Genomic DNA, 26980 nt, shown 5'->3' with positions numbered 1-26980 from the left:
AGCAAATGGACTAATTACCTATGACTTTCATATTATAATTATTTTATCAAATATGTCATGCCAGAGGGTTAGTTTTAGTCCTCCTTGTCATGACTGCAGATGAATACAAGTCAAGCTAGTAATTTCTCCAAGGGGGTGAGAATGCTGTCTTATTGAAGCTCACAGATTCAATCAAAGCTGCCTTCTCAAAGCTCTGGGAGAGGATTAGTCACTACCAACTTCAATTTGACATGACACCCAAGTGTCACAGCAGCCCTAAGGTGGAGCTGTGAGAGTAGAACAGAAGAAAGATAAATGAATCTTTCTTCTTCCTCCCTTCACTCCTGCCAACTTAACGTCATATAACTGCTTGTATTGGCTGAAAGTCAGTGCTGTGCATTTGATATTAAAGGCAAGGATTGTCATTTTAATAATGCATTGCCTTTGATAAGAAAGCAGGACATCATTGTCAGCAGTGACTGACATGTAATGGGTGGGGATTTACAAAATAACAAGTTGGTCCATTTTCTTAGGAGCATTTCAGTCACATAAATATCTTCTGGAAGAGTAAGGCTAAGCCATGAGTTTTAGTACTTCACACCAAATTCGTAATAACTTGTGCTAAGACAGAACACGGTTTTGACTTGGGTTCAACTCTTAATTCTTAATATGATCTAAAAATATGAGAATGATACATTTATCTTTGCTGCCAATAGGAAACTGTCTGCCTTATGTTTCTTTTTATATGGAAAAGACTAAACAGGAAAGTCACAATTGCCCGGATTTGAGAGAAGGTGTTTTCTGGTCAGGATGTTTTCAAGAAGATCAGTGCTGCCACAGTAACAGAACTGCTGCTGAACTGAAGGATTTGTCCATTTGTAACTCTTTTCCCACAGTCAGTGCTCAGTAAAGGGTCACTGCAGTAAAAATGCAGATGCTCCCAGAATCTCTTGTAGTCGTATGTTGCCACCAGTGTAATAGAGAGAGTAAAGGTTGCACAATACCTAAAATACTTCCTCTGATGGATTCTGTGGTAGGTAACTCTTATAGAACTTGAGGCAAATACTTTTTTAGGGTTTCCATTGATCATATCCCTACTTACGCCAGGGATATATTACCTTAGAAATTTTAAAATTAAGAGTAAGATTTAATATTCAAAAGAATCTCTCACAGCAGCCACGCTTAAGTGAGGAAGGTTAGTATAGTTCACTGCAAAACTTCCTCCCATGTTTGTTTGATTAGATCCAAGAAGAGTGTAATAACGCAGATGCAATAATGAATGCTTTTAACATAGCTCACGACCTTAGGTCACAAAAAGGCAGTCAGCTATCACAAATGCCCCAGTGTGAACACTGCTTCTAAATTGAAGGTAATCCCTAAATCTCTTTGTGGCTCAAAACTTCTCTCTTACATCATCATCTTTTTGTGATCCTTTGATGGGAAAGCACTGAGAGATGAGAAGGTGACTGCTCATTACTAGTGTTACTTGAGCTTGGCTGCTTGGTGGGACTTACATTTTCTAGAATTGTTTCTAAAATTCATTGCCATATCCATTGAATTACAATGATTTCAGGGCTCAAATGAACTAAACAAGGCACTTCTAAAACTCATAAATGATGCCAAGAAGATCCATCTGGTCCCGTGCAACCTCCGAGAGAAGTTTGTGCTACGTTTTGCTATTTGTTCCCGCACAGTGGAATCCACCCACATCAAGTTTGCCTGGCAGCACATCTCACAGCTGGCAACTGATCTTCTGAAAACATGGGAGCAAAACCACCACCAGCAGTAACAGCAGTGAAGTATAAGTAGAGATGAGGTAATTAACTGGCTTTCTCTGTGTTGCCAAGTTTTATTTTGGGTGCAGGTGGGAAAGTCAAAAGTACAAAACCCATTGTTATATAGCCTAGTTGCAGTAGCAAAATCCTTGCCAGCAAGCTGAATTGTAACCATAGTCATTCCTCCTCTGTACTGTAGTTTCATCTTGTCTGTTTCCAGGATGCACATAGCCAAGGAGAATCGAGCTGTCATTTCTTACCAGTTTATAGTCAAGAGCATTTGTTCAACCAAGCAATGGAAATTGAAGGGTTGGTGCTCCCTACATTGTCTTTGTTCACCTCTAGCACACCCACTCCTTTATTCACAGATGAAAGGAAAAGGTCTTATAACCAATTAATTTAACATTACTATGACTGCAGGAAGAAGCCATGTTGGGGAAGTTTAGTTCAGTTTCTAAATATGTTAGTATCTGAAAAGGCATGCACAAATGTTGCCAGGATTTGGGGCACTATCATGTCATGATACACTTGCTGCAGGAATTTTGTAAATGAACAAAGGACTTCAAGACTTCCTTCACTGCATAGCCACTTAGGGCAATGAGCACTAACAGATTACCAATCATCCTTCCGGCAGATTCTCTACTTTCCCCTAAATGGTTTGCTTTTAAAACAGCCATTTTGTCAATTCCAGCAAATAGGTTATGCTGGCTATTGGTCTCCAGATTGACCATTCATAATGAGATCCCTGAAAAGCTCCTCCTAAAGAGTTTTGTCAAAAGCTATGTGCTACCTGGTATTCTATGTTTTTAATCAAGTTATTATCAGCAGTGATTACTTGACAATAGTCTGTAAGATATGGTCTGTGAAACTGAGTTGTGATTTGTTTTTATGGCTACCATTTTGATTACTTCATGGTGTAATAAATCTTTGCCAAAATGTGCTAAAGAATGTGATGTCAAAAATACTATTCTTAGTTTCTCAAATTAGCTAGCAAACAAGTAAACAAGTGACAACAAAAACAGGAAGTAAAAGAACAAATCCCCAAAACCAGCTGTGGTGCCCCCATCAGTGGTTTTCTTCCATTAACAGTGATGAATGGAAAGTGAAAATACTGGAAAACCTCTTTCTGAGAAAGTAAAATCATATATATATTGACTCAAACCATTGATACATCATCCTGTCAAAGGCAAACATAATAAAGAGCTAAAATCAAAGTTGAAGGTGAAAGTCAGAAGAATATTAAGTCACAAAGTACTTTTGTCATTTTAAAAACATAAATTCCAGACAGTTATTTCTGTGTAAATGAGAACAACATAAGTGGCTGCTCCAAGAAAAATAATATGTAGGATTAATTTCTACATTTGCATTTCAATCTTCCTTTTTAATGCTCATATTAACTTCTACAGCCTCTTGGGCAATGTGCACAATTATTCAGCTTTCTTCTTCCATCCCTTTCAAGTAAACTTCCTACAGTTGGAAAGTTGCAAGTAGATCAGGGAAAATGGATCAGGACAGTTAATTTGGCACATGATCTGTTCCTGCCTCTGCCTTTCCTAATCTCTCACTTCTAGGGTGCAAACTGGGAAGGACTGCTATTTCCATAAGGAACTGATTTCCCAGGTAACAGATGAAGAAAGGGATAACCAATGAATTTGGTAAAGCACAGTAATACTTGAGCAGGTGACTGACACAAAACAGTACTGTTAGCTACAGTGACAGAAATTTTGATAGCATCATTCTCTTCAGCAGAACTAATATGAAATTCAGCTTTTCTGTGGTAGCACAATGCAGTAGATTGGTAGACTGAATAGAGTGGAAAATGCTGGTAGTTATTTCCTTTCTCTGTTACTATTTCCTTAAAAAACGTTATTCAGACCTTATGACCTGGAAAAGAGTGTTCATCCATAACACATTATCTTCCACACTGATAAAATTTTACAACTTTTACACTGTGAAAACTCTAGAACCTTGAAGCCAAAGAATTACACATTCTCTGTGAGACAGACCAGTATTTTGTATGTGACATATATAACCAGGATTGTCCAGGGGGAAAAAAAAAAAAAATCAGATTTGGATCGAAGCTATCACAGAGTAAATCCAGGATAATTCCACTGAAATGAAATGGAGTTGCTCTGGGCTTAGATGACTATAATTGAAATTAAAAATCTGACTAATGAGTATTGTAAAACAAAGGCATAAGGTAAGGCACCTCTAAACTGAACATAAGAAGATTCTGCTGGAAATCTGCTCCATGGAAACCAGAGCAGATGAATGGTGCCTGCCTGTGTGAGTCTCAAACTGCTGTAAAACTGGGATGCAGGCAGGATGCACACCCAAACCTAGGAGAGGTGAAATGTCCTCAACAACCCACAATTAGACATAGATACCTTTAGACATTTGTGGGAAAATACTGAGAAAACTGACATTCAACTAAACATTTTTCAGTATCTGGATATCAGTTTAAGAAGTGGCTGTTGTCCAGGTACAGAAACTCCTGCTGGCAAAGAATGGAAGATAAAGGCTAATTTAAAATACAGATGGAGTAAAAGTTTGTTTTTTTTTGTTTTTTTTTTTTTTTTTTTTTTAAGAAGTGACAATAGTAAATCTGTCTAATAAACAGCAGTTATGAGACCCATGGAATTACATTTCCCCCTGTCTAGCCCAGTACAGAAAACCTCAAGTTCATGGTTCTGGTTTTTCTGAAATTCTAGAACGATTCAAATATGTTTAACCAGTGAAGGCCTACATAGTATTCAGTCTCTCATACCTTTTTTTCTCCATGTGATAATTCCTTCTTAGACTATTAACATTAGGTTATCTGAAAAGGAAATATGGGCTGTGTAATCAACTCAAGAAGAAGCATTGAAAGGAATATTTTAAAAAAGGACATAACTGCTGTTTCTGTTCTGTAGCCTTGTAACGTATCTGTCAGAAACACTGTATTTATGAATAGTTAATGTTAATCTGGATTTATTGTGCCTTGTGTGCAAAAGCTAATACAGCCTGTGCCGGTGAATACTGTTTGATATTAAAAATAATTTAAAAATCCCAGAACTGTACTTTAGTAGAATATCCACATCTCAAGGAAGACCACGACTATTAGAGAAGGAGGGAAGAACCTGACTTTTACATTCAGGATCCTCAATTTATTTTTTTTAAACTAGCAGACTACAGTACTTACATTCTTAATTACAGATTATATTTTATTACTGATGGTGAAATAATGAAAATGTATGTATTTATGAAAGTATTGGTAATATATTTTACTCTGAACTGCATTATAATTATTAAATCTTTAATTTTTTCTTGTGTTTACATACAAGATTCTGCTCATGGCTGTTTTGTTGTTGTCAAAGTACTACTCATCACCATATGTGATAAGCAGTAATCACATTGAAGTTGCCTTACAACAGCAGTCTAAACCTTGAGATGTATAAACTTGAATTGCTCAAAGACAGAAGAAAAAGAGAAATAAAACTGAGAGTCCCAAAGACCTGGGTAGTTGGTTGGTGAGGGCAGGTTAAATAACCATCAATGGATGATAACTGTATAGCATATGTAGAATTTGTATGTTCTAAGTGGAAAAATAATCAGAAGTCTAATGCTCTAATTATGACTTGTGAGCTGTTGACTCCCTTTAAAATCTGTACCCAAAACCTACTGAACAGATGTATAGATTTTAACTGGCAATATAAATAAACCAAAACAAAACTACAGCTATTGTCTCTTTGTACTTAACTAAGTTTTTCTCACCACGTCTTTTTTCTCTCGTCTCATTCATGCCAGATGCACTGTAAGAGGCCCAAGTTTCCCACTCATATCAAGTCAGTGCCCTGATTTTCACCACCAAGGACTTTTTTTCAATGTGTCCTTCAAATCACTTTGCAAATAGGAGTTTGCGAATTTTTCTGCAGGAAGTTTCCTCCTCAGCAACAGGAGTCTGAAAAATACCTGGCCATATCCAGGGCCAGTGCTGGCCGTTCTGCACAGTGCTGCAGCTGCATCTGCCACTGGAGCCACATGCCCAACTTCGGCTTTGGTTTGTAGCTCCAGTGCCATCCAGTAGGACAGGGAAGGGGTCCATGATATCAGTCTTGCCTGGCTGCAGCCCACATCCCCAAGGCTGCTTTGCTCCTTGCCTCTGCAATCCCAGGGAAATCGGGCAAGCGTGCCTTGGGAGAAATTTGAAGGCAGCAGCGTCACACACTATTTAAATGTTAGCCCAGTTGGGTCTGGGATGATAGCTTGCATACCAGCACAGACAGTTTAATGTGCTGTCTGCACTAATGGCATAACAAGCCTGATGTATAACAAAAACCTGACAGTAACTGCAGGAAAGGTTCCTCAGGGAAATGAAATGTTCACCCACACAGAAGCGTCTCTGTTAATACCAGAGGTGTAACTGCAGCTTAGAGTGCTAATTTGCATCTAGGTTGGTATGGTAATTTGAACGTGGGTTGGTGTGATCCAGATGGGGACTCCACCACCACAATCAGTTCAGGGGATGCTTCCACATGGACCACCACCTTTTGCCCTGTATAAGAGTGTGCCATTCATCTTGTCCTTGTCAGAGCTGTTCTCCCAAACAGGCCTGTGCAGCAGCTGTTGTTTCCAGGAGTGCTAGACAGCGTGGTGGCCCCGCAGCCGGTGTCTCGGGGCTAGAGATGAAACAGGTGGCCGTAGAGGTCAAGCGCTTGTGTGCCTAAGGACCAGGTACCCACCGCTGGCTGCGAAGCCACCACCAGGGCTAAGGTTGGGGCTAGTGCTTAGTGCTTGGGCCATCACTCATGGGGAGCCCATCCTGCAGGGAGGGCTGCTGCCAAGGAACAGCCCGGGACTGCCCGCGAGCCGAGCACAGGGCACGGAGAGGCACAGAGGGCAGGCAGCCGGGAATGCTGATGGGAGCTGCCCGCCCCGCCGTTTTCGGCAGCTAAAGGCGCGTGTGGCACAGGAACAGACACAGCAATTCCGCTCCTGCAGTCACACTGAGCTTTCTGCCTCACGGAAATTGCACTTCTCAATTTCCATTTTCTACTGCTACTGAAAATGGCCCGGAGAGGCAATAAACGTGACAGAACCTCTGACATTCTCCAGCCTCTCCCTTCTCGGCTGCTCTGACCTCCAGCTGCGGAACCAAGTCCTGACCAGAAAGGTTCTTCCGAAGCGTGCGAGCAGGGCTGGCGAGGCGCAGGAGCCGAGACACCGGCACCAGGGGAGCGCCCGAGGGCGCCGGCAGCGTCTTCGGCGGGAGACGCGGAAGGGCTCGGGACGGAGGTGTGGGAGCTGAGGGACACGGGCTGGGAGCTGAGGGACACGGGCTGGGAGCTCAGGGAACAAGGGCTGGGAGCTCAGGGAACACGGGCTGGGAGCTCAGGGAACACGGGCTGGGAGCTCAGGGACACGGGCTGGGAGCTCAGGGAACACGGGCTGGGAGCTCAGGGAACACGCCCAGGGACCCGCGCTGCCCACAGAGCCGGCGCGCGCCGCCCCACGCGCGGCGGTCGGCGCGCGGCCGGCCCCGCCTCTCAAGGCGCGGACCCCGCGCCCATTGGACAGAGCGCGCCTCAGGCAGCCAATAGGGAGCGCCCGCCCTGCCGCGCGTCGTCCCTCCCAGCGCTGCGGGTGACGTAGCGCAGCGAGCCCGCCCCTCTCCCACTCGGCCCGCCCTCCCGGCCTCTGATTGGCTGCGTCTCCCGGAGCGCCGTTACCCGATTGGCGGGCGGGAGGGGCGGGGCGGAGCGCGGAGCGGGCGCGCGCGGCTGGCGGCGGCCGGTGGGTGCGGGGAGCGGGCGCGGCGCGGCCGGGCCGGGGCGACGGGGCAGGGGAGAAAGGAGGGGAGGGGCCGCGGGACCCGCTCGGGACTGTGGCCTCCGCTTCCCGGTGCCCTGAGGGGGCATCCGCCCGCCGCCGGGCCGGCCAGGGCTCCTGAGCTGAAGGGCCGCGGCTGCCGGCTGGGTAGGGGCGTGGAGGGCTCAGCCATGGCCGGGCGGCTTCCCGGCTGGGTTCCTGAGGGCAGCGGAGGGCGGGTGTGCTCGCTGTGTTTCCCTGGGCCCGCGCTCGTGCGTGGCGGCAGCAGCAGCTCCCGCCGCTCCGCCCTGAGGCGAGCGCGCCCCCGAGCGCCGCATCCAGCGGGAGCCGTGCTGGGATACACCCCGCTTCAGGCGTGCACACCGAGTACGATCCCCTCGTCTGGCTGAACGTGTGTGCAAGCGGCTCTCTTGGAGAGAAGTTGTACGGCTATGAGGACAATTAATATGGATTAGACATGGGGGAAAGAATGATGCTAGACGGTGTTTAAGATGTATATAGATAACTAAAGGGTGGGTGTCGAGAGGGTGGATCCAGGCTCTTCTTGGTGGTGCCGAGCAATAGGACAAGAGGCAATGGCAGAAACTGAGGCATAGGAAGTTCCGCCTGGATATGGGGAAGAACTTCTCTCCTGTGGTAGCGACCGCACTGCACAGGTTGCCCAGAGAGGCTTTGGAGTCTCCCTCACTGGAGATACTCAAGAACTGTCTGGACACAATCCTGTGTCATGTGTGCTGGGATGTCCCTGCTTGAGCAGGGAGGTTGGACCAGATGGCCACTGTGGTCTCTTCCAACCTTCTCCATTCTGTGATTCTGTGAATAAAAAAAACAAAGTTCAAACTGGTCGCCACTCTTCATTTGTTACGACCTTCCCTCAGTGCTACGAAGGTGACCACTGAATCCTTAAGAAAGTGGTGGTGAACTAACTTGAGATTTTATGGTCTAAGCTATAGGTATTTCATTGGGGCAAATACCTGCTATTAAACTTTTCCTGAATTTATGCTTTTATGTCATTTATGATCTTTTTGATTCAACAGTTACAAAAAAAATATGTGCACAGTGAAAGCCGTTTAGAGAAAAGAAGTAAAAGGCTGCAGCCTTTCAACTGCTGTTCTCCTGTCACTCAGCTATGGATGGATGATGATGTGAGTTTGTATCACATTCTCTAGGTGCAAGTTACACTTCTCATGATGCAAAAGTTGGCAGTAACTTTTTGGAAAGTCTTGTTTTTGTGGTCTGGCTTTGCTTGTTTGTTTGTTTTAATTGGATTTGTTTGTAGAAGTGCCAGATTTGCAGGTAAAATGTATTTTGACTTTTCTAAATAGCACTACAAATCTGGGCTGTAGTGAAAAAAATATTCAAACAAAAATTATTGACATCTTGACTATTTATCATATGTGCAGCCATATAGGCATATGAGCGATAATCATATTGTGCTCTCTGTTGTCTAATGCTGATGCCAGACTTTTTGCAAATAATTTGGGAGGACAACCTCACATAGCCTGGATTTTTTCAGTTCTGTCTTCCCAGCCTTGCATGAACATTGCACCTGTACCTTCATCTGCACTCCTACACAGTCCGTAGCTGATCCAGGGGATTGCAACTTGGCTCACACACTGGTGCAGAATATATGGACACAATACTTTGTAGAGAAAGAAAATACATTGTGGACGTGAGCAAATAACTTCTGAGTCAAATGTCATCTTTCCTATTAAAAGAAACCCAACACTAAAGGAGTTTAAATTCTGCTTTCTGAAACTGAGAAATAAGCATTGCTTTAAACATGCAAGAGCTTTGTTTCTCTAAAGTGTAAAATGGGAACATTTTCGTGTCTTCTAAATGGAAGAATTAGTTTTGAACATTTTCTAGTAATCTGTTAATATTTTCTTAATATGGAGTCTTGCTACATTCAGGATTAATAATTCCATTTTTATCTCTCCTCAGAGATGCTGCACACAATTTTACTTACTAGCTTAATAGTTTCATTTTTATTACCATCACTGTAATAAATGAAATCATTCTGACAGAGTGGTGTATCCTCTGTCCTCTGCTGCACTGTGCCGTATTCTGTCAAATAAGAATGAAAGCACTGGTGCTTTCATTTAACAAGGCCAGTTTTTGCTTGGCCATCTGTTACCATTCTTTGCAGCCTACTTACCTCCCCAGGAGACCTCTGGTTAGAAACAAACTATTTTTTCTTTTTCCCCCACTTTTTTCTTCTTTGAATGAGGAAGAAGAAAGAACCTCAGTCTAAATGCCTTTGCACCACAGAGCTGGTTGCTTTCTGAAAAGATTGAAGTGTCCAGACTGGCTAAGTAGCTTGCAAGACCTCCTGCTCTGTTCTTCTCAGTTAAAATAATGTAGGTTTTCCTGTGTAAGTGTTTAGGAAAGTAAGTGTTTAGGAAGCAGCTGGTACAAATAGTGTGAAATGGCATTTTGTAACTGCAGGTATTTTCTGTCTGTTCCAGCGTCAGTGATGGAGGCCCCCAGCGCCAGTGCGGTGCACCTGAGTGACTGGCAGGAAAGTTACTTTGCTGTCACCTCTGGCACCTGCACGCCCGGGCAGAAGGCAGATGGATACCGTGCCAAGATCCTGCGCATTCAGTATGCATGGGCAAACTCCGAGATCTCCCAGGTCTGTGCTGCCAACCTGTTTAAGGAGTACGCAGAGAAGTACTCTGCGATTATTGACTCTGGCAACGCAGAGACTGGCTTGAATAACTATGCAGAAAACATTTTGACTTTGGCAAAATGTCAGCAAAGTGACAGTGACAAGTGGCAATCTGCCTTGACAACAGATAATGTGTTTGAATTAAAGTGTGTGCGAGAGAGGATGCAGGCTGGCAGAATTTTCCAGAGCTCTCAGATGGCACAGACAGATGCTCGTGTACAAGCTGATAAAGGGGTCAGCGCCTCCGCTGCTCCAGCTCCTTCTAAACTCGATGTCTTTGGCAGTACCAGGGAGACTGAGCTCACTGCTGGCTCAGCAAAATGTGCAAGTCAGGGACCAGATCTTCTTGGGCATCCCTCATCTTCCAAGTCCCTTCAAAGCAGTGTGCCTTCTGTGACAAGAACTTCAGACACACTTCCTGCTGCTTCAGCCTCTTTAAGCATACAGGTTCTTCCAGGTTTCCAGGCAACTCCGCTCTTTGGAAGTAAAGAAGCCACTAATAGTAGTTCTCTGAAAATGCCAGGTAACTGTTGTGATAGACAAAATTCGTCTCTTTTCAGCCAGTCAGGTGTACCTGCCTGGTCTGCAAATTCTGGGAAAAGAAAAGCATTCTATGGTCTGACTGATGAAGGCAGCACAGCTATTCCTAGCCTTGCTCCATGTCAGGCTTCCATTTCTACAGAAACTAATGGTTTTTCAGGGCAGAGAAACAGAAATGAAGAGAGCAGTGCTCCTGGGTTTAAAACGGCAAAGGAACAGCTGTGGATGGATCAGCAAAAGAAATCTCAAAACCAGCGTGCACCAGTCTCATTATATGGAGGAGTAAAAAAATCCTTGGGTGCAGGCAGGTCTCGGGGTCCATTCAGCAAGTTTGTGCCTCCGGTTCCAAAGCAAGATGGAAGTGAAAATGGAGGAGCACAGTGTAAGCCTCGTGTAGGGGAATCAACAGACCCATTGCTGCCTGTGGATGAACGGCTGAAAAACATAGAACCAAAAATGGTTGAACTCATCATGCACGAGATCATGGACCATGGGCCTCCGGTCAGCTGGGATGACATTGCTGGAGTTGAGTTTGCCAAAGCTACTATAAAAGAAATAGTGGTGTGGCCCATGCTGAGACCAGACATCTTCACCGGCTTGCGTGGTCCTCCCAAAGGAATTCTGCTCTTCGGGCCCCCTGGGACTGGCAAGACCCTCATAGGCAAGTGCATCGCATGCCAGTCTGGAGCAACTTTTTTTAGTATCAGTGCTTCCTCTCTGACTTCCAAATGGGTGGGTGAGGGGGAGAAAATGGTCCGTGCACTGTTCGCTGTGGCGCGGTGTCAGCAGCCAGCAGTGATTTTCATCGATGAGATCGATTCCCTGTTGTCCCAGCGTGGAGAGGGGGAGCACGAGTCGTCCAGGAGAATAAAAACTGAATTTCTGGTGCAGTTAGATGGGGCAACAACCTCCTCTGAAGATCGTATCCTGGTGGTTGGAGCAACAAATCGACCCCAGGAAATTGATGAAGCTGCCCGAAGGAGACTGGTGAAGAGACTGTACATCCCTCTTCCAGAAGCCTCCGCCAGGAAGCAGATTGTCACCCGGCTGATGGCAAAGGAGCACTGCTCTCTGAATGAAGAGGAAATCAAACTCATAGTCCAGAAATCCGATGGCTTTTCTGGGGCGGACATGACACAGCTCTGTCGGGAAGCTTCTCTGGGCCCTATCCGCAGTCTGCAGTCCATGGACATTGCAACCATCACGCCAGAGCAGGTACGGCCCATCTCTTTCCTGGACTTTGAGAGTGCCCTGAGGACAGTGCGGCCCAGCGTGTCCCCCAAGGACCTGGAGCTCTATGAAACCTGGAACCAGACATTTGGCTGCGGCAGATGAGCTGCATCACAGCTGTTTTGCAGGAACAGTTTAGGATTTCAGCACTGCCACTTATTAAACCTGTGGCAATTTAGTGCATCTGTGCTTCATTTTGTTTCAGTCCTGGAGTTAAACCTCCTCATGTTATGTGGGCAGATGTCCAGGCTCTGGCTGAGGCCTTGCCAGCTGAAAAGACTGTCAGGAACTGCTGCTCATCATACGAGAAATTGCTGAACAGCAGTGGCACTGAGAGGTTGACAGAATTTACAGATTGCTGGGAGAGATGGAAACAAATTCCACTGATGTTTAAGGGGAAGGTTATCAAACCTTACAAATAATTGAAAGGAAGATTGGGGAGATCTTGCAAGGTCCACAATGCTGTATCAGTAAGGGATTCAAATAATAGCAGAAATACCTATTTTGGGTAAGAGTATGGCAAAACTGGGATGGATGGGGAAGAGTAATTAGAGGTGCTTTGTTTGGGAGGAGACAGGAGCAGAGGGAGGAGAGGGTGGAGGTGGATGTGGACTTGTATGGAAAAATGGAAGGGGGGGACAAAAGAGGAATGTCTCTTGAGCATTGCTCTTGTCTGACAGCCTTTTGCCTCATCACTGCAGTCAATCCCAGCTTCTCATTAAAAGCTTTTTTGATGATTTTTGGCTTGACCTTACTTTCTGTGCTGCATCAGCATGCGGGGCTGTGTTTTATTGGAAGGTCTGGACACCTACAGGTGCAGAAGAGGCCATGGGTCACAGGGGCTTTGATCTAGGCCCAGCCGTGGGGTAGCCAGTGTGGGCAACCAGGTGCTGTAGGGATCCAAAACTCACTGCCAAACTAAGGGCTGGACAAGTTGGAAAGGAGGAAAGCCCGGATTTGGAAAGAGCCCCACAATGGCAGGATAAGGGGGCTCAGGGTCTGGGCATGGGTATTTGATAAATCCTGTGGCAGTGTCTGAAGGCTCTGTGAGTGAGCTGTCCTTGTGAAACTGGAGACTGTGGGGCTGTGTCACACATTGGTGACCTTGGGTGCTTGAGGCTGGAGATGAGGGACAGTGGGGCTGTGGGTGGGTTTATGGGAGGGCATTTGTGTGTGCTGGGAAAGACTGCTCCCTCTGTCCTTGTGTGTCTGTCTCTGTGTGTGGTTTGGATAAGGAGCTCAGGCTTGCTCCTGGCTGGGCCCCCAAGCAGAAGCAGCAGCAGCTGCATCCATCAAATTCAGATGGAAGATGCCTTAGTCCAAGAGTGCTGGGCTCTAGTGGTCAGGAAGGAGAAATCCCATGTCCCAACACCTACTGGGTTCCACTGCTCCTTAAAATGTCCTCATACATCAATGGTAAAATTCCTGGCTAGCTTGTATTTGGCATTCATACCTAAGGCATGAAAGAATGCACAGCCTTTTATTCACATAACCTGTCCTTGCCCACTGGCTGAGCACAGCTGTCCCTGAAAGGAAAATAAATGGAAATCTTCCTTTGGATCCCTTTGTCAGTGTGGCAGAGCTGGCTGTTCTGCTGTCTGTGCTTCATTTTCAGTTTCTATAAAGAACTTCTTCTCCTGTTGGGGAAAATGCAGAGTTTAAAAGCTGCTCTTCCTGAAATTTCTCTGACACTGAATGAATGCTGTTTAACTAGCATTTTTTAAAGACATTTGAAAACTACAGGGCCCAGGAGACTACAGGGAGCCTTGAATTCAGAATAATTTGGAAGGCTTAGAATTTCTTAGAGCTCATAGTGATTTAAACAAGTCAGTTTTATTCATAGCTCATATTTTTAGTAAAGTCCGATATCAGAAATTGTTTTGCAGAGATGTAAAAATTCAGGTATGGGAATTTGTCCTCATTTTTGAGACAGTGAAAATAGAATAATTAGATTATTCTGAAAGAATAAATGTGTGATGTGGTTCAAACCAATTGACTTGTGCCACTTGGGTAAAGATTATGAGATTAAGTCTGTTCTTTCAAGTTCTGTTTTGAAGAGCTACAAACAGATAGATAGTAGGTAAGATTTTTACTCTCTCCAAACATGTCTTTGAATTCATTTTTCAGGCACATGAATGAAACACCAGAGAATTTTAATTGTTTAGTCAAATTAAGGGTTGCTCAAGGGTTAATAAATGCCTTATATATGATTAAATAATTGCCTTATTTATGCTGGGCATTATTCTGCTGTGCTATGTGAGCATTCTGTGGTCATCTCTGCATCTGAATTTTCACATTTTAATGGAAGTGCTCTACAGGGAGGGACCAGTGAGGATCCAAATGGTGACAGAGGTGGGACACCTTGCAGAGGTGACAAGAATGACAAGAACTTGGACAAAGGTTTGCTGCCTCTGTATTTGTTTCCTGCAAAGTGGAGCTTGTCAATGAGATAAAAGGTAGAACCAGACAAGGCTGTATTTCCTCCTACTTTTTATATTATTCATTATAAGAATTATGTGAACATGCCTTTTTTTTTTTTTTCCTGAAACACATAGAAATAGTGAAAGGGAACATTAGTAAAGTTTATTGTGTTTTAGTAATGATGGAGGTGACATGACCATCTCTTCAGCCATGTAGCATTCTTGGGGTTTTGCTGCAGAGCTCAGAGCCAGCAGGACTTGCAGTTTCAGCCCAAGATGAGTTTCATAACCCTCTGTAACAGTGCCACCACACAGCAATTCGACTGCCAGGAAAATAATTTCACAAAATTCAGAAAATTGCACAGAAATAGGGCATGATTGTAATTTAAGGGAAATGGTGCAGATAAATCCACTTTAATGGATCTGTTTAGTGTATGCAGAAACCTATGTACTTCATTATTTATTCTTTTTGGCTGGCTGGTCTTTGGATGAAGAAATGCACAACTCTCTGGTTTTGTGGTTCAGCAATGTTGGGTGCACAATCTCTCAGTTTCTTTTTAAGGTAAATAATTGCAGTCCTGGAAAAGTTAGGTCTTATTTATAATAACAAGGCGATTCAGACTCTCAGTGTATCTTGGATTTGATTTAGCTAAATTGTTTCCGAGCTGTATGAAGTCCCCTGGGGGATTTTCATTTGCAGAAAACTGTGCCAACACATGTAGGGGAAGAAGCTGATGAGGCAGAAATGATCATCACCTGCTAATGGCGAGTGGATGGAAACCAGACTGGCCTCTTAAGAGCATCACTAAGATTGTTCTTTTGAAATAAGGCAATTTCCTTCTAACAGAAATTATGGAACTGCTCACAAGCCAACGTGACATTGGAAAACACCCCCAAACAAAGCAGCATGGGCTGTCCCCTGGGCTGCAGTGCAGGCACCTGCTCCATGGGTCTGCTGGAACCAGCCAAGGAGGCCACCCCTGCAGCCCTCCCCTACTGACATGTTCACACCTGCACCCAGCACGAACAATTCATGTAAAAGTGGAATAGCAAAAGATACATCCACAATATTCTAAAAGTCCTCATTTTTTAATATTTTGTTACCATTCTGTGTTTGCCTGTAGAAAATCAGTCACATAAGATGCTGTAGATATAAGCAGCTGTAGTACTAATAGGTCTCTTTTTTGTCCCATTAGGTGAGAAACTTCATATAACCTTGGGTCACAGCTGTGAAGCCAAAATAGCATTATCACAGAGTTGTGGGTCTGGAAAGAACTATAAGGAATCCTCAAATTCCCACTTTGTGCAAGATGAATTAATTTTTGTGATTCCTGGTGCATGTTTTGCCTGGTTTGTTCTTTAAAAACATTCAGTACTTACAAAAACCTTGGTCTCTTTTTAGACTTCATTCCCATACCAGTGATATGATCACACTCAGGACTTGACATATTCAGTAGATGCCACAATGCAAACACAGAGTGGTAAATGTTTAGTGTTAGCCATCAATAAAGTAGCTTTCCATTAAAAAAGTGTCTGGATTCTTCTTCAGCAAGGTTGAAGGTGAGTAAAATTCTTCCCTAATGTCTCATCTCTGTTACTGTCATGCAAGTGTTCTGTGCTTTAGTCTGTCTGTATTGCTCAAATCACAGACATGGGGAATGGTTTAATCATCCCCTTGGTAGCAGGTACCTGAAACAGTTGAGATGCCATCATTTGACACTAGAATACTCCCTCTACTAAATAAATGGCATAAATAAATAACTACCTCTACTAAATAAATACCTCTACTAAATAAATAAACTTCTTTTCATAATTTCCTGATGGTTCAACTTCTTATCACTTCTGTGTGCTCATCTCTCTCCACTTTAGTCATTTGATACCCCAGACGACAGTGCTCCTCAGTGATAAGGGATGAAGCTGGAGCAGAGTAAGGCTGACCATAGGTGCAGGGTAGTAGATGAACTTTTCAGTGCATTGCTTATTTTCAGCCAAGTTCTTCTGAAGTTGCTGTGTTTTCCTATCTTGTCCTCGTTGGTTTCAACAACAAAGTTATGCAGAGGAGCGTCCCTCTTCCATCAGTAATAGTCACCAATGAATCCATTGTCACTGCTGCAGGAAAGGCCCAAGTGAAATCTCTGGCATGCCTTGTTTGGCTCTTAATGCACCTTGATTATGGCTTTGCAACTAACTGGGCAGAAGTGTTACAAAAATTTAATAACTTCCATCTTCAGAAAATATCAGAAGACTCAGAGAAGGTGTGTCCCCTATCCATATTCCAATAGGACATATGGGAAGGCACATAACCTGTCCTAAAGGAATACTAAGTTGTTTTCTTGTGGCAAAGATGGAGCAGTAAGCAAAAGGCAGTATTGCTCTCTTCCAGAAGGGTCAAGAAGATCAAGAAAAGTGAGTGAAAGCTGCAGGGATGCTGTAAAGACACCAGATCTGTTTTCTGGCTGGGGGAGAGACGATGCAGTGCTTCCTCACTGTAGGTAACTGGAGAAAAGGGGAACAACTGCCCTTTCTTCACCCAGGCATGACTGGAGTCGTTAGCTGGGCAAGGAAAGGGGGGAACAGAAAAAGGGAACTTTCAGCTGTCCAGGCTCTAGCAGGGACAAGGCTGCTGTGCATGTGATCTGGGTGTAGCATCACAACCACGAGCTCATGGGTGCAGCTGAGGTGGTCTCTCAGGTTCCCAAACACCCTGAGCCCAAGAGAGCCCCTCTGTTTGAGTTGGGTTGGTTTGCAGTGGTCAGGGTGGCAGGGTGGCATCTTGCCTTCCATCGTGCCTCGGATCTTATCACATCTTCCTTTGGCCATGGCGCATGCAGCGTAATCAGACACAGCCAGGCTGCTTGAGGCTTTCCACCAAAGCCATGTGACAAAAGCTCCCAGGAGCTCAGGCTTTCCCTAAACTCTGCTGGTAGACAATTCCAATTTCAGGTTTGTTTGCCTGGTTTTGGAACTGGCATGCTGCAATCTGAAATTCTCTCTGAGCTTTATAAAATGGAAACACTTGAGCACCAAGAATTAAATGATGGTCAGTCTGCTAATGCATTGCTCTGAAAGACTGGAAAGATTGTGTGTTCACAGGAGGGAATCAAAAGCTGGCTTTTTTCTTTCCAGAAGTAGATCACAAAATTCTGGGCAGTGGCTTGTAAAAATTCCAACCCAATTCTTACAGGTTTTGAGTTCTGTACTATGGGTTAAAATGTAATAAGATTACATTACTTAGGCTTCTGATTTTAAATTTAGAGTGGTTTTTTATGATTTTTGGTGTTAGCAAAACTGTCTCTTTATAACTTTTTGCCTACAGCCAAAGGCAAGTGTGTCACTGCCAGCTGGGGCAGTTCCACCTAAACATGTTGTGCAGGATAATTTTGATTAATAAATTTCTCCAGTCCCAAATATTCCTTAGTGGTGGTGAAGACCTGTATGTCTGTTTTCTCCTTTCACAAATGAGTAATTTTATTTTGTGACACTTGCAACTAGTGACTGCTTCTCCCTGCTGGTCTGATGTAACCAGTGAGATTTCTTACAAGAGTTGTTATGAAATGGCTCGTGCTCACATACTTAATTCAGTATTCTGACAAAGGAGAATTTATTTGACCTGTGGATTTTTTTTTTACCATGTATGGAAAGAAAAGAGGAGTAAATATTGACACAGGAGCTTGAATTCACTTGATATATTGTATTTTTTTTTGCACACTAATTATTTGCACTACAGAATGGATATAGATCTGCTGTAGTGAAGTATATAATCATTTATATAGCATTAGAGAAACTCCTGATTTTTCTTAAGTGATGGAGAATTGTTTTCCAGAGAGGGCATGAACTCTGGAAGCTGATGTCTGCAAGCTATTTTGATGCCAGCTTCTCTTAATAAAAAAGAGAGAAAATTCAAACAGAATCAACAGAGAAAATGGAAGTCCTGTGGGTGGGGAGATCAATTACATGTAAAGACACAAATTAATGTGTACTTTCAGGCAGTTTTGTAATTCATTATGTATTTTTCAATATCTGTCAAAGGCTTAATTTTATATAAAAACACATCTGGTGGTGATAGGACAAAGCAGAAAAAGAAGACCTTTCAAGAAGGTCACAGAACCTCTGGGCTAGCATAGCTACAACTGGAGAGAAATAAGAAGCTTCTAGGGACAATTCTGTGATCAGTTCATTATTTTATGAATATACTTGGTGATTTTTTTTCAGTGATTTTAATGTTAAATGTAAGAGGTTCCACCCTGTTTAATGCAGTGCCTTACTGTCATATGACAGTGAGTCTGAGAGCTGACTGAAAAAAATTAAATGTGATAATTAAAACATTGTGATATCAGAAGTCATTCCAAAACCAGAAGTTTTGCATCAAAGTAACAGAAGATCAAATTTTCAGAAACTTTTGCTGTCATCTGCTGAAAATACACACTAATGCTCTGTCTGTAAATGTCTCAGAAGGGACAATGCTGAGCACACTGGGGACTGCTCCACTGTGGTTTCATTAATGAAAACTATTTTTCATGTGCTTTTAAAAATAGTTGTGGTACTGCAATTCCCCAGATAGTCGTGGTAGTACAACTCATGCCTCTAGTCACCCCAGAGTAGGGGGAATTCATGCCAGGGAATGTTAACTTTTGTCTGTAGAACAATCCCATTAAAAAAATATCCATGTTTTAAGAGTCTTTATTGCCCTTAGGGCAGTGGAAAAGTGATGCTGCCTTGTTTTTATCATTAGGGAGGAATGAATGTAGTTACTGCCTGTGGGTGGATCCCAGTATCCTGGGCACGTATGCCTGCAGATACAGGTGGCAATGGCACTGCTGCTCCGTGTCTTCCACAGGCTGGGAATGTCTCACACGGTGCTGGCAGCAGCAGAAATTGTGCAACGGTGTATGGGACCAGGTGAGCTCAAAAACTTTAGCTCTGCCTGCATTTAGGACAAGCCTGAAAGATGCCTTGCTCAGTCTCTCCTATATAAATCCTAGAAGTTTATGGAGAAATACTTATCCTCAGGACCCCTGTCCATTTTCAGGAATAGCAGTCTTTTCCAGGGAGAGGAACACAACTGTAGTGCTTGAGTTGCTCTTTTTTTGTAGCCTGCCACCAGATGGAGATCTTTTCCTAAAGAAGTCCATCCAATTTCTTAAGGAAAGCCCAAGGGTAGTCAATATTATTTCCTTGTTTTGTCACTTAAAAATGTGACACTTAAAAAAAAAACAGTGTCAATAGCTTGTTGCTGGACTTGTATTAATTATTGTATTAATTGGGTTTTTTTGTTGGGTGGACTTCAATTTTTAAGATTTTTTTTTTTTTTTTTTTTTGAGGGAGCTGCAAAAACCAGGCTGACACTTACAGAACTTCCTATTTAACAAAGCTCGGATTCTAAAAGATTAATTTTACTTCGTGTCTCGGGTTAACGGGGTCTGGGAAAAGAGGTGAAAATCCTGCTACAGTGCACTTGTATTTAAATTGATGCTCGATCTTGGAAATTTTAATAATAGAGTAAATGAGCAGGTACAATCTCCCAGGCTGAAGATCCTGAAAACGCATCGACCTGTAGATCCACAGCAGGTAAAAGGAATTGAGCCCAATTGACTGAACGGTCTCAATTCGTTTGTGTTTTGGTTGATAGTAAGTGGCACTTGCTGCTCTCTCGGGGCTGTCTCAGAAGACGAAGCCGCGGCGCCGCTGCACCCGGGCCGGGCAGCGGCACCGCCCGCGCCAGCGGGGCAGGGCCGGCTCCTGGTGCCCGGCCAGGATTCCTCCGTGCTGGGCAAGGAGTTCCCTTCTCGTGAGCCCCTCTGCCAGCGCTCCGCCGAGTCCGGGCCCGGCGAGCCCGCTGCAGCGCAGCTTTTGCGGCCGGAGAAACCACTTGGCTCAGCGCTCCGGGGAAAGAATTCTCTGGAGCCGCTGAAAGCTTCAGCCCCCTGAGCAGGTTTCAGGGGAAAATCGCTGATGCCGCCCACGATCACTGCTCAAGGATATTAAAATATTTGTATTCAGATATAGGTGGCTAATATTGCTCTGTCTCCCCGAGTCCTACGGTTTCTCACTTCCCTGCTTTGTGGGTCAGATGCTCTGAAGGCAATTTACATCAATTCCTGGCTCTGTTTTTAAAGGAAGCCAGGGGGAACAGCGTGAAGTCTCGCTTTCTGCCAACAACAGGAAGCGCACGCTCTTTGTCAGGCAGCTTGTTTCAGCCATCCCTTTTGTTGAGCCAACAGATGTCGGGACTACAGATTTGGTTTTCCACACAGCACCGCTCAGCAAATCCTTGGAAAGGCAACGTCACAGAGTGGCAGCGTGCATGGTCGGGGGAAAGCCCAGCGCTGCTGCAATTCCCTTTTTCGAAGGGAGTGTTTCTTTCAAGAGCAATCGCCTGAGGGAAGGGAAAGGAAACGGCGATAACATCTCTCCCTCGGTCCGTGCCGCGGGTCTGAACGCGCTGCTGCTGAAATCTTGCTGAGGGGGATGGCTGCAGGAGGCTCCGGGTGGCCTCCGGGGTGGTGCTGCGCAGCACGGCTGTCCTGCCGAGCGACACAAGGTGGAGAGGCGCACTCTGGCATCCTGCACTTAATTTTTGTGCCTAAAGCGGGCCAAGGTACTCTGTGGGGTCCAGAAATTTGTTGTGTAGTTTCCTGAGATGCTCACAGATCAATCCAAAATCCCTATTTATTTTCTTTCTCCTGATACATAATTAAAAGTGAAACTGATATGAGACTGCCATAAAAACACATAAATCCCTTCTCTGTAATATCCATCTTTGGGCAGCTCTTTCCAGGCCCACTTTTTGCATGCTGACTGCATGTGACAATTGTACTATTATTTATATTGTTTTTTTGCCTTATCACTGCTGCAAAACTTTTTAGAAAGCTCACTGCAGAAGTCAGTGTTTCTTATGCCTACCTTAGTTTCTCACAGTGTTTTCCTGGTGCAGAAGCAGGCTTCGGCTAAAGAAGCCAAGAAGTGCAATTTCCTGGAATAAATTATTTTTTGTATTTTAATGCACCCCACACCCCGATTTTTTTTTTTTTTTCCCTTATCTTGTGTAAATTTCTTTTCACTTCTCTGCTGCCACCAAACCTGCTGGCATTTGTTTCTTCTGGGCATTTCGTTTCTAACCCCATACTAGCAGACTTGTCAGGGCGAGCTGTGGGGATGAGTGGCTCCAGCCAGCCTCTCTCTCTTTCCCTCTGCCCTAAAAGGCTTCAACTTGCTCAGCAGTAATGCAGAACTACGGTCCTGGTACAATATTCATGGCATAAAATTATGGAAGTAGCAAGAGACTTTGTAGCAAAAGCAGATGTGGAAACGATGGGGTTTGGGTCGAATATTTCTCTGATTGCAAAGGAAATTAGGCAAGCAGTTTATACAGGAGAAGCAGAACCAAAAGGAAAGCTCTTCGCTTTCCCCCTCGGCACGTACTGTTTCTCCAGTGAAGCTGTGGTGATCCTGCAAAATTCGACAAGGAGGGTGTAACAAGTTCTTCCCTATTTTCTGGAAATCCCACCCTCTTTCCACAGCTTATCTGAAGTTTCTATTTTGCACGTTCCTATTTGTGTAAAGTTTGGTGGGTGAGCCTCGTCTTTTCGGTTGAGCCTCTAACTAAAGCCTTCATAGGCGGGTTTTGTTTTTTCTTTTGTTTGGTTGCTTGGGGTTTGGGTTTTTTTAAAAATTTTGTTGTTTTGTTGTTTTTTTTTTTGTTTTAATTTCTTCCCTGACATTGTTGGGAGGGCAAATGGAATAATTTTGTGTTGTGCTTTTGAAGGTTTAGAAAAACATCCCAACTTGTTAAATCAGTTAGTCACCATAAAAGAGATATTTGAGCAGAAAATTACGTATCAGTAGAAAAACTGCGCGGGGGCCCACAGGGCTGTACAGCAGACAGGGAGCCCCTGTCCCAACATTGCTTTCCTTTTTTATCTGTGCATCATTTGAAAGACATTTGCAAGGCAAAAGCTGTCTAACTTCAACATCTAATCATGGAACAGATTATATGTCTCGGTATGTTTGGTCAAAGTATTCTGTGAATTTAGGCAACTTAAAATGTTTTCATTAACAAAGAAGTGGAAGGAAAACTGGCAGGTTAAAAAGATATAAATTATTGAATATTTTGAATTAGGCAGGCATGTAGTATTTACAAATATAGTACATGTGCACAAACACACATGTATTTTGATGCACCATAAAGCCTGACTTCGCAGTCCTGTGGCCTTCTTTCAATTCTTAGCTGTTAGTGCAAGGGTCTGCAAGTGGGGTTTCCTGAGTATACTGTCCACAAAGAGGAAGCCTAATCTGTGGCTGGAGAATAAATATTAGAAGACCTGGCTCCCAATCCTGATTTTGTCAAAACCTATTGCACACACTTACATAAGGAATTCAGGGAGTGTATTGTGCTTCAATTTTCCTTTCAGGGAAGGGAAGGATGCAGTTGTTACACACTTGTGCTGCTGTTTACAATCTTTCAGAAAAAGTATCTTGAATTTTGGAAACTATAGAATAAATCTAAAGATAACAGGAAGAAATTATATCAACTTTTTTTCAAAGTAATTTCCACTTGTTGTAATCTTATGCACACAGACACACATTCATCCCGAAGTCAACAGAGCTACACACCTGCTGTGTTGGAAACAAAAATGGATATTCTCCAGGACTCTGTATCTCCAGAGAACAGGATAGTAATAAAAGATTTTTTTTTTTTTTTTAATTAATGAGAGCATCAAGGGAATTATTGAAAAGGACTTACACCACACAGTTCTCTGCTTTGTCAGGTACTGAAGATACTAAAAAGGAAGTGTGAATGTATAGTGGGAACACCTGTGTGGGCTGCCTGGATTTGGCAAGGGTAGGGGGTAGGGAGTTGTCACTTAGATCTAAACAGAAGAATAATTTTAGTTCAGAAATTGATTTTAGGTTTAAGGATAATCAAGAGAAGAGGACAACTCTCCCATAGTATAGTAAGCACTATAACAGGCATACAGCCATTAACAAAAGTGTTTTGTTTTTTTTTTTTTTCCCTTGAAATGCACTGGGTTTGGCTTTTCTTAATTTTGTAGTAATAACCTATATGGTAGAGAGCAATTTCTTCACTGCTGAACTTGATATGTTAATTTTTCCACCCAATCTTCTACCACCCTTCATTTCCCTTCTGGTCTGCCTATCACTTCTGGTACATTTGCTCCTACTTTCAGTGACCAATGGTCAAGCTATCAAGAAGTAGTTAATGAAACTCAGGCAGATGCCTGTAGTCTCCTTCTCCTGGCCTGGGCTTTGGAATTCTGTTGAAAATGCTTAATTTTAGATTACTTGTTCTATTAACACCTGCATTTCATTGTTTTCCTAAAACCACTCAAGCTTTTCTTCCTCTGCTCTTTCTGTTGATCAGGATCCCACCTTTGTTTAAAGGTCAGTTAAAGGTGATGGAATTGTGGCTCAAGGAAGCAGCTGCAGGGTCTGTTGGTACTGAGTATTCCTCAGGAGCCTGAGTATTCTCACTTACTCAGCTTTACCTTGGTTCCTGCAGAAGAAATTCTCGTCAGGTACTATCATAATATCATAATTACAATATACCTTGTAAGACTGGTTGGTGTCTCAGCCTCAATTACAGAGAGGTGGAGAGACAGATGTTTCCAAAGCAGAAGTAACCATTCTAATTTGTACCAATACTTAATGAGTCCAAAAACCCCCTACGTACATGCGAGTGCTCAGCACAAATCCCATGTGCATTTGCTAGACTATGCAAATAAAACACTATCTATATTATTAGCCAGGAACTAAGTGACTGGATGCAAAGCAAAAATAAAGAGTTTGTGAATGCTTCAGAGCTAGACTTGGGGGGATAAATTGCTTATGTGCTGTGCTAAAAAAAAGTGAAATTCATGTAACAGGGCCTTGGTTACAGCGTACAAATATGGCTTTGGCAAGTATTTACACCCTTTTCTTTTTCCTTAACACAATAGAGAGTAAGTCTCTATTTTGTCCCATGGCTGCACTGAGGATTCTCTGTAAGGTGATAACGATATATTTTTTTATACTGCAACTATCAGTGAAATAAACCCGGAGTGTTTGAATCCAGATTTGAACAACCCTTAATGTTAAGAGCTCTGTGGATCGCTCTTCTGTAGTTTCTTTAATCCTTGTCAATGCAACAGGGACACTACGAAGTAAAATCTGTAGTCAAATTCATATTACTATTTCATTTGAAATAAAATATGAAGGAATAGAAAAAGAAAAACACTTCTTTTACTTGTAGCACACATCCCATCTATGTTTTAAACTGCCTCCTCAATACTCAGGTTATTTTCCCAGTTATTTTGGTAAAGTGCATGCAGGGCTGGCAGGTGCAAATGCTCTGACATGTTGGTGAGGCTCTGCAGCCAGAGGCTCCTATCCCTGCTCCCTCAGGCAGTTGATCTCCAGGCTCCTCTGGAGCCCTTGGCTGTATTCTTAGTGGTAAAGAGATTACAGGGGACTTTAGCCCAGGCTCCTGTATCCAAGCCCTGACATTCTTGTATCCAAGTGCTGTGAGTTTTGTGGCATGCAAATAGAAGAGATGAGTTCAAGGTCAGTTCTGCTGCTTGCTGAAAAGTTTATGGACTTCAGATTGAAAAATCAGAGCATACTAAAATTGGTCACTAAAATGTCAACTGGTTGAACAGAGAACAGGGTTTTAGCCCTGAAAGCTTCAGTGGAGACCTGAGAACTCCCACCAGAGGTTTCCCTAGAAGAAAGCTGGGAGAAACCCCAGACAAGCAGTCAGGTCACATTTAAGATTTAATCTGCTTGAACCTTGAGTGGGAAACAAGAAGTGAAAACTGTCAACTGTGCCCAGATCCATTCAGATCACTTCTAGGGACAGTTTTGATACCAAATTATCCTTGTTATGCAAAGTTCCTCACCAACCGGCTGGTTCCCAGTTATGCATGGGGAGAAGCGGTGGCCACATCTGCTTCCCGTTTTGCCGTTTCGGAGACGAGCCATCTGTTTGGCCTCATCCCGAACAGCCTGCTTGGGGCTGATTAACTTCCTCACCCCCACCAGCCCCTGGCTCACTGTCTGCTGCAAGGTGTAGATTTTTTTTCTACTTTTTTTTTCCTTTTTTTTATTCTCTAACTGCTCATAAACCAGAACCTTCACTTCTCTCCCAAGGGACAGGAAGGCGTTGGTTTGTGTGATTTGCAGCCGCCAGCAGCAGCAGGAACAGAGGCAGCTGCCCTCTATCATTCACATGTTTCATACGTGTGGTCACGACAGATAAAACCAGGAAGTGTTCCATGTCCTGGGATGGCTTTAAAGCAGTGAGACCTTTCTCTATAAGAAAAGAAAAAAACCAATTGTAACAATAAATGCAACAGAAATCTTGCTGCAGTTAACAGGGATCTGTTCATTTGGCAAGAGCTGGGTTTCAGCCATACTTGTGCAGCCTTTTTTTGTTTAAATGCGATTAACTCCTGCTGTCTGAAGCCTGGCTTTGGATTTCTCACTTCCAGCTATCCCACTTTCAGCGAAACTTCACAAATTTTTGTCCTTCCTGTTTTCTGCATGCCCATCTACTGGCCATTACAGCAGGATTTCAGAAATGCTTCTTGTCTGCTGCTGCAGTGACTTCAATTCAGCAGCCCCAAAAAGTCAAAGTCCGTGTGGGCAAAATAAAGAAGCATTAAAATTTAGAAATTGGGATTTCCTGTTAAGATTAAGACTTCTATTGCATTCCACAGGCCAGGTGTGAGGAATTTTTGTCTTTCATTATGTGTTTTGACCAGAATTTGTTTCATGTACAATTTTCCTTCCAGACAAGAAGCTTCCTGTGTTTCTTACTAGTGGACACAGCCTGGCTGGTCCATAGCAGGGAAGGACGCCCTGGAGTCCGACCCACAAGACAGGCATGAACAGTTTGTTCAGAAATCAAATATTTTGATTTTCCAGTTGCCGCATTTTCAGTTTTCAAAATGCCAGTATTGCTGCTGAAACGCAAAGCTTTCAGTGAAAGCTTTTCCTTTATTTTTGACCATCTCACAAGCTGATAAAAGCAGTGCAATATCCTCAGTGTATTGGCAAAGTCAGGAGCATTTCTAACTCCTTTCCCCATGTGAGATGTTGAGTGATTCACACACACACACACTCTCACACACACACGATATCAAAAACCCAGGAAACTGCTACATTAGCAGATCCACATGCTCCAGGTCTGGCTCTGAGTTCTCATGTTGGTATCTCTAAAATATTTGTGTGTCTTTTAGTGTATTTCTTGATTTTAAATATGCTGTCTGTTGAGCACAGGTTAATGCTGTTTTGGTGTTTTGATGCCTATGTGTGGATTAGGAAGCCGGTCTGGGCACTCGAGGCTGAAAATGCTCACCCTTGGTAGCTGTAGGATTTGTCTTTGTAGCAATTTGTATCTTGGCACCTGCCACAGTTTCTGATGTAATTTAATCAAGCTGTTCTACTAGGAAAAAATATAAATGTGTTGATTTGAAGGAAGTCTTTGAAACATAATAGATAAAGAGACCCAGAAGAGATTTTTAGGTACACTAATTTGCTTTTAAATCTGTGGATGTCTC

General features: G+C 43.4%; 2 protein-coding genes across 7 annotated transcripts in view; both read left to right on the top strand.

The window, feature by feature from the left end:
- DDC (dopa decarboxylase) overlaps positions 1–5470 on the top strand; it is a 91249-nt gene extending 85779 nt beyond the window's left edge. For all 4 annotated transcript variants that reach the window (XM_085571737.1, XM_085571738.1, XM_085571736.1 and 1 more), the window contains one exon: positions 1553–5470. In XM_085571737.1, coding sequence (XP_085427863.1) covers positions 1553–1768 — 216 coding nt within the window. In that variant the 3' untranslated portion in view covers positions 1769–5470. The remainder of the gene's footprint in view (positions 1–1552) is intronic.
- Positions 5471–7422: 1952 nt separating this feature from the next.
- FIGNL1 (fidgetin like 1) lies at positions 7423–12740 on the top strand. 3 transcript variants are annotated; one of them, XM_021546856.2, is made up of 3 exons: positions 7423–7526; positions 8600–8707; positions 10031–12740. In XM_021546856.2, the coding sequence occupies exon 3, from the start codon at positions 10039–10041 to the stop codon at positions 12106–12108; it is 2070 nt and encodes a 689-aa protein (XP_021402531.2). In that variant the 5' UTR covers positions 7423–7526; positions 8600–8707; positions 10031–10038; the 3' UTR covers positions 12109–12740. The 3 variants fall into 3 exon arrangements, with proteins under 3 accessions (XP_021402531.2, XP_021402533.2, XP_021402532.2); XM_021546857.2 differs by lacking the exon at positions 7423–7526 and adding an exon at positions 7577–7709; XM_021546858.2 differs by lacking the exon at positions 8600–8707 and having other exon boundaries at positions 7482–7526.
- The last annotated feature ends 14240 nt before the right edge of the window (positions 12741–26980 follow it).

This window comes from Lonchura striata, chromosome 2, assembly GCF_050655825.1.
Source record: "Lonchura striata isolate lonStrDom1 chromosome 2, ASM5065582v1, whole genome shotgun sequence".
Classification (NCBI taxonomy): Eukaryota; Metazoa; Chordata; class Aves; order Passeriformes; family Estrildidae; genus Lonchura; species Lonchura striata.
The sequence above is the reverse complement of the archived record's forward strand: the minus strand, read 5'-3'. Positions and strand labels throughout refer to the sequence as shown.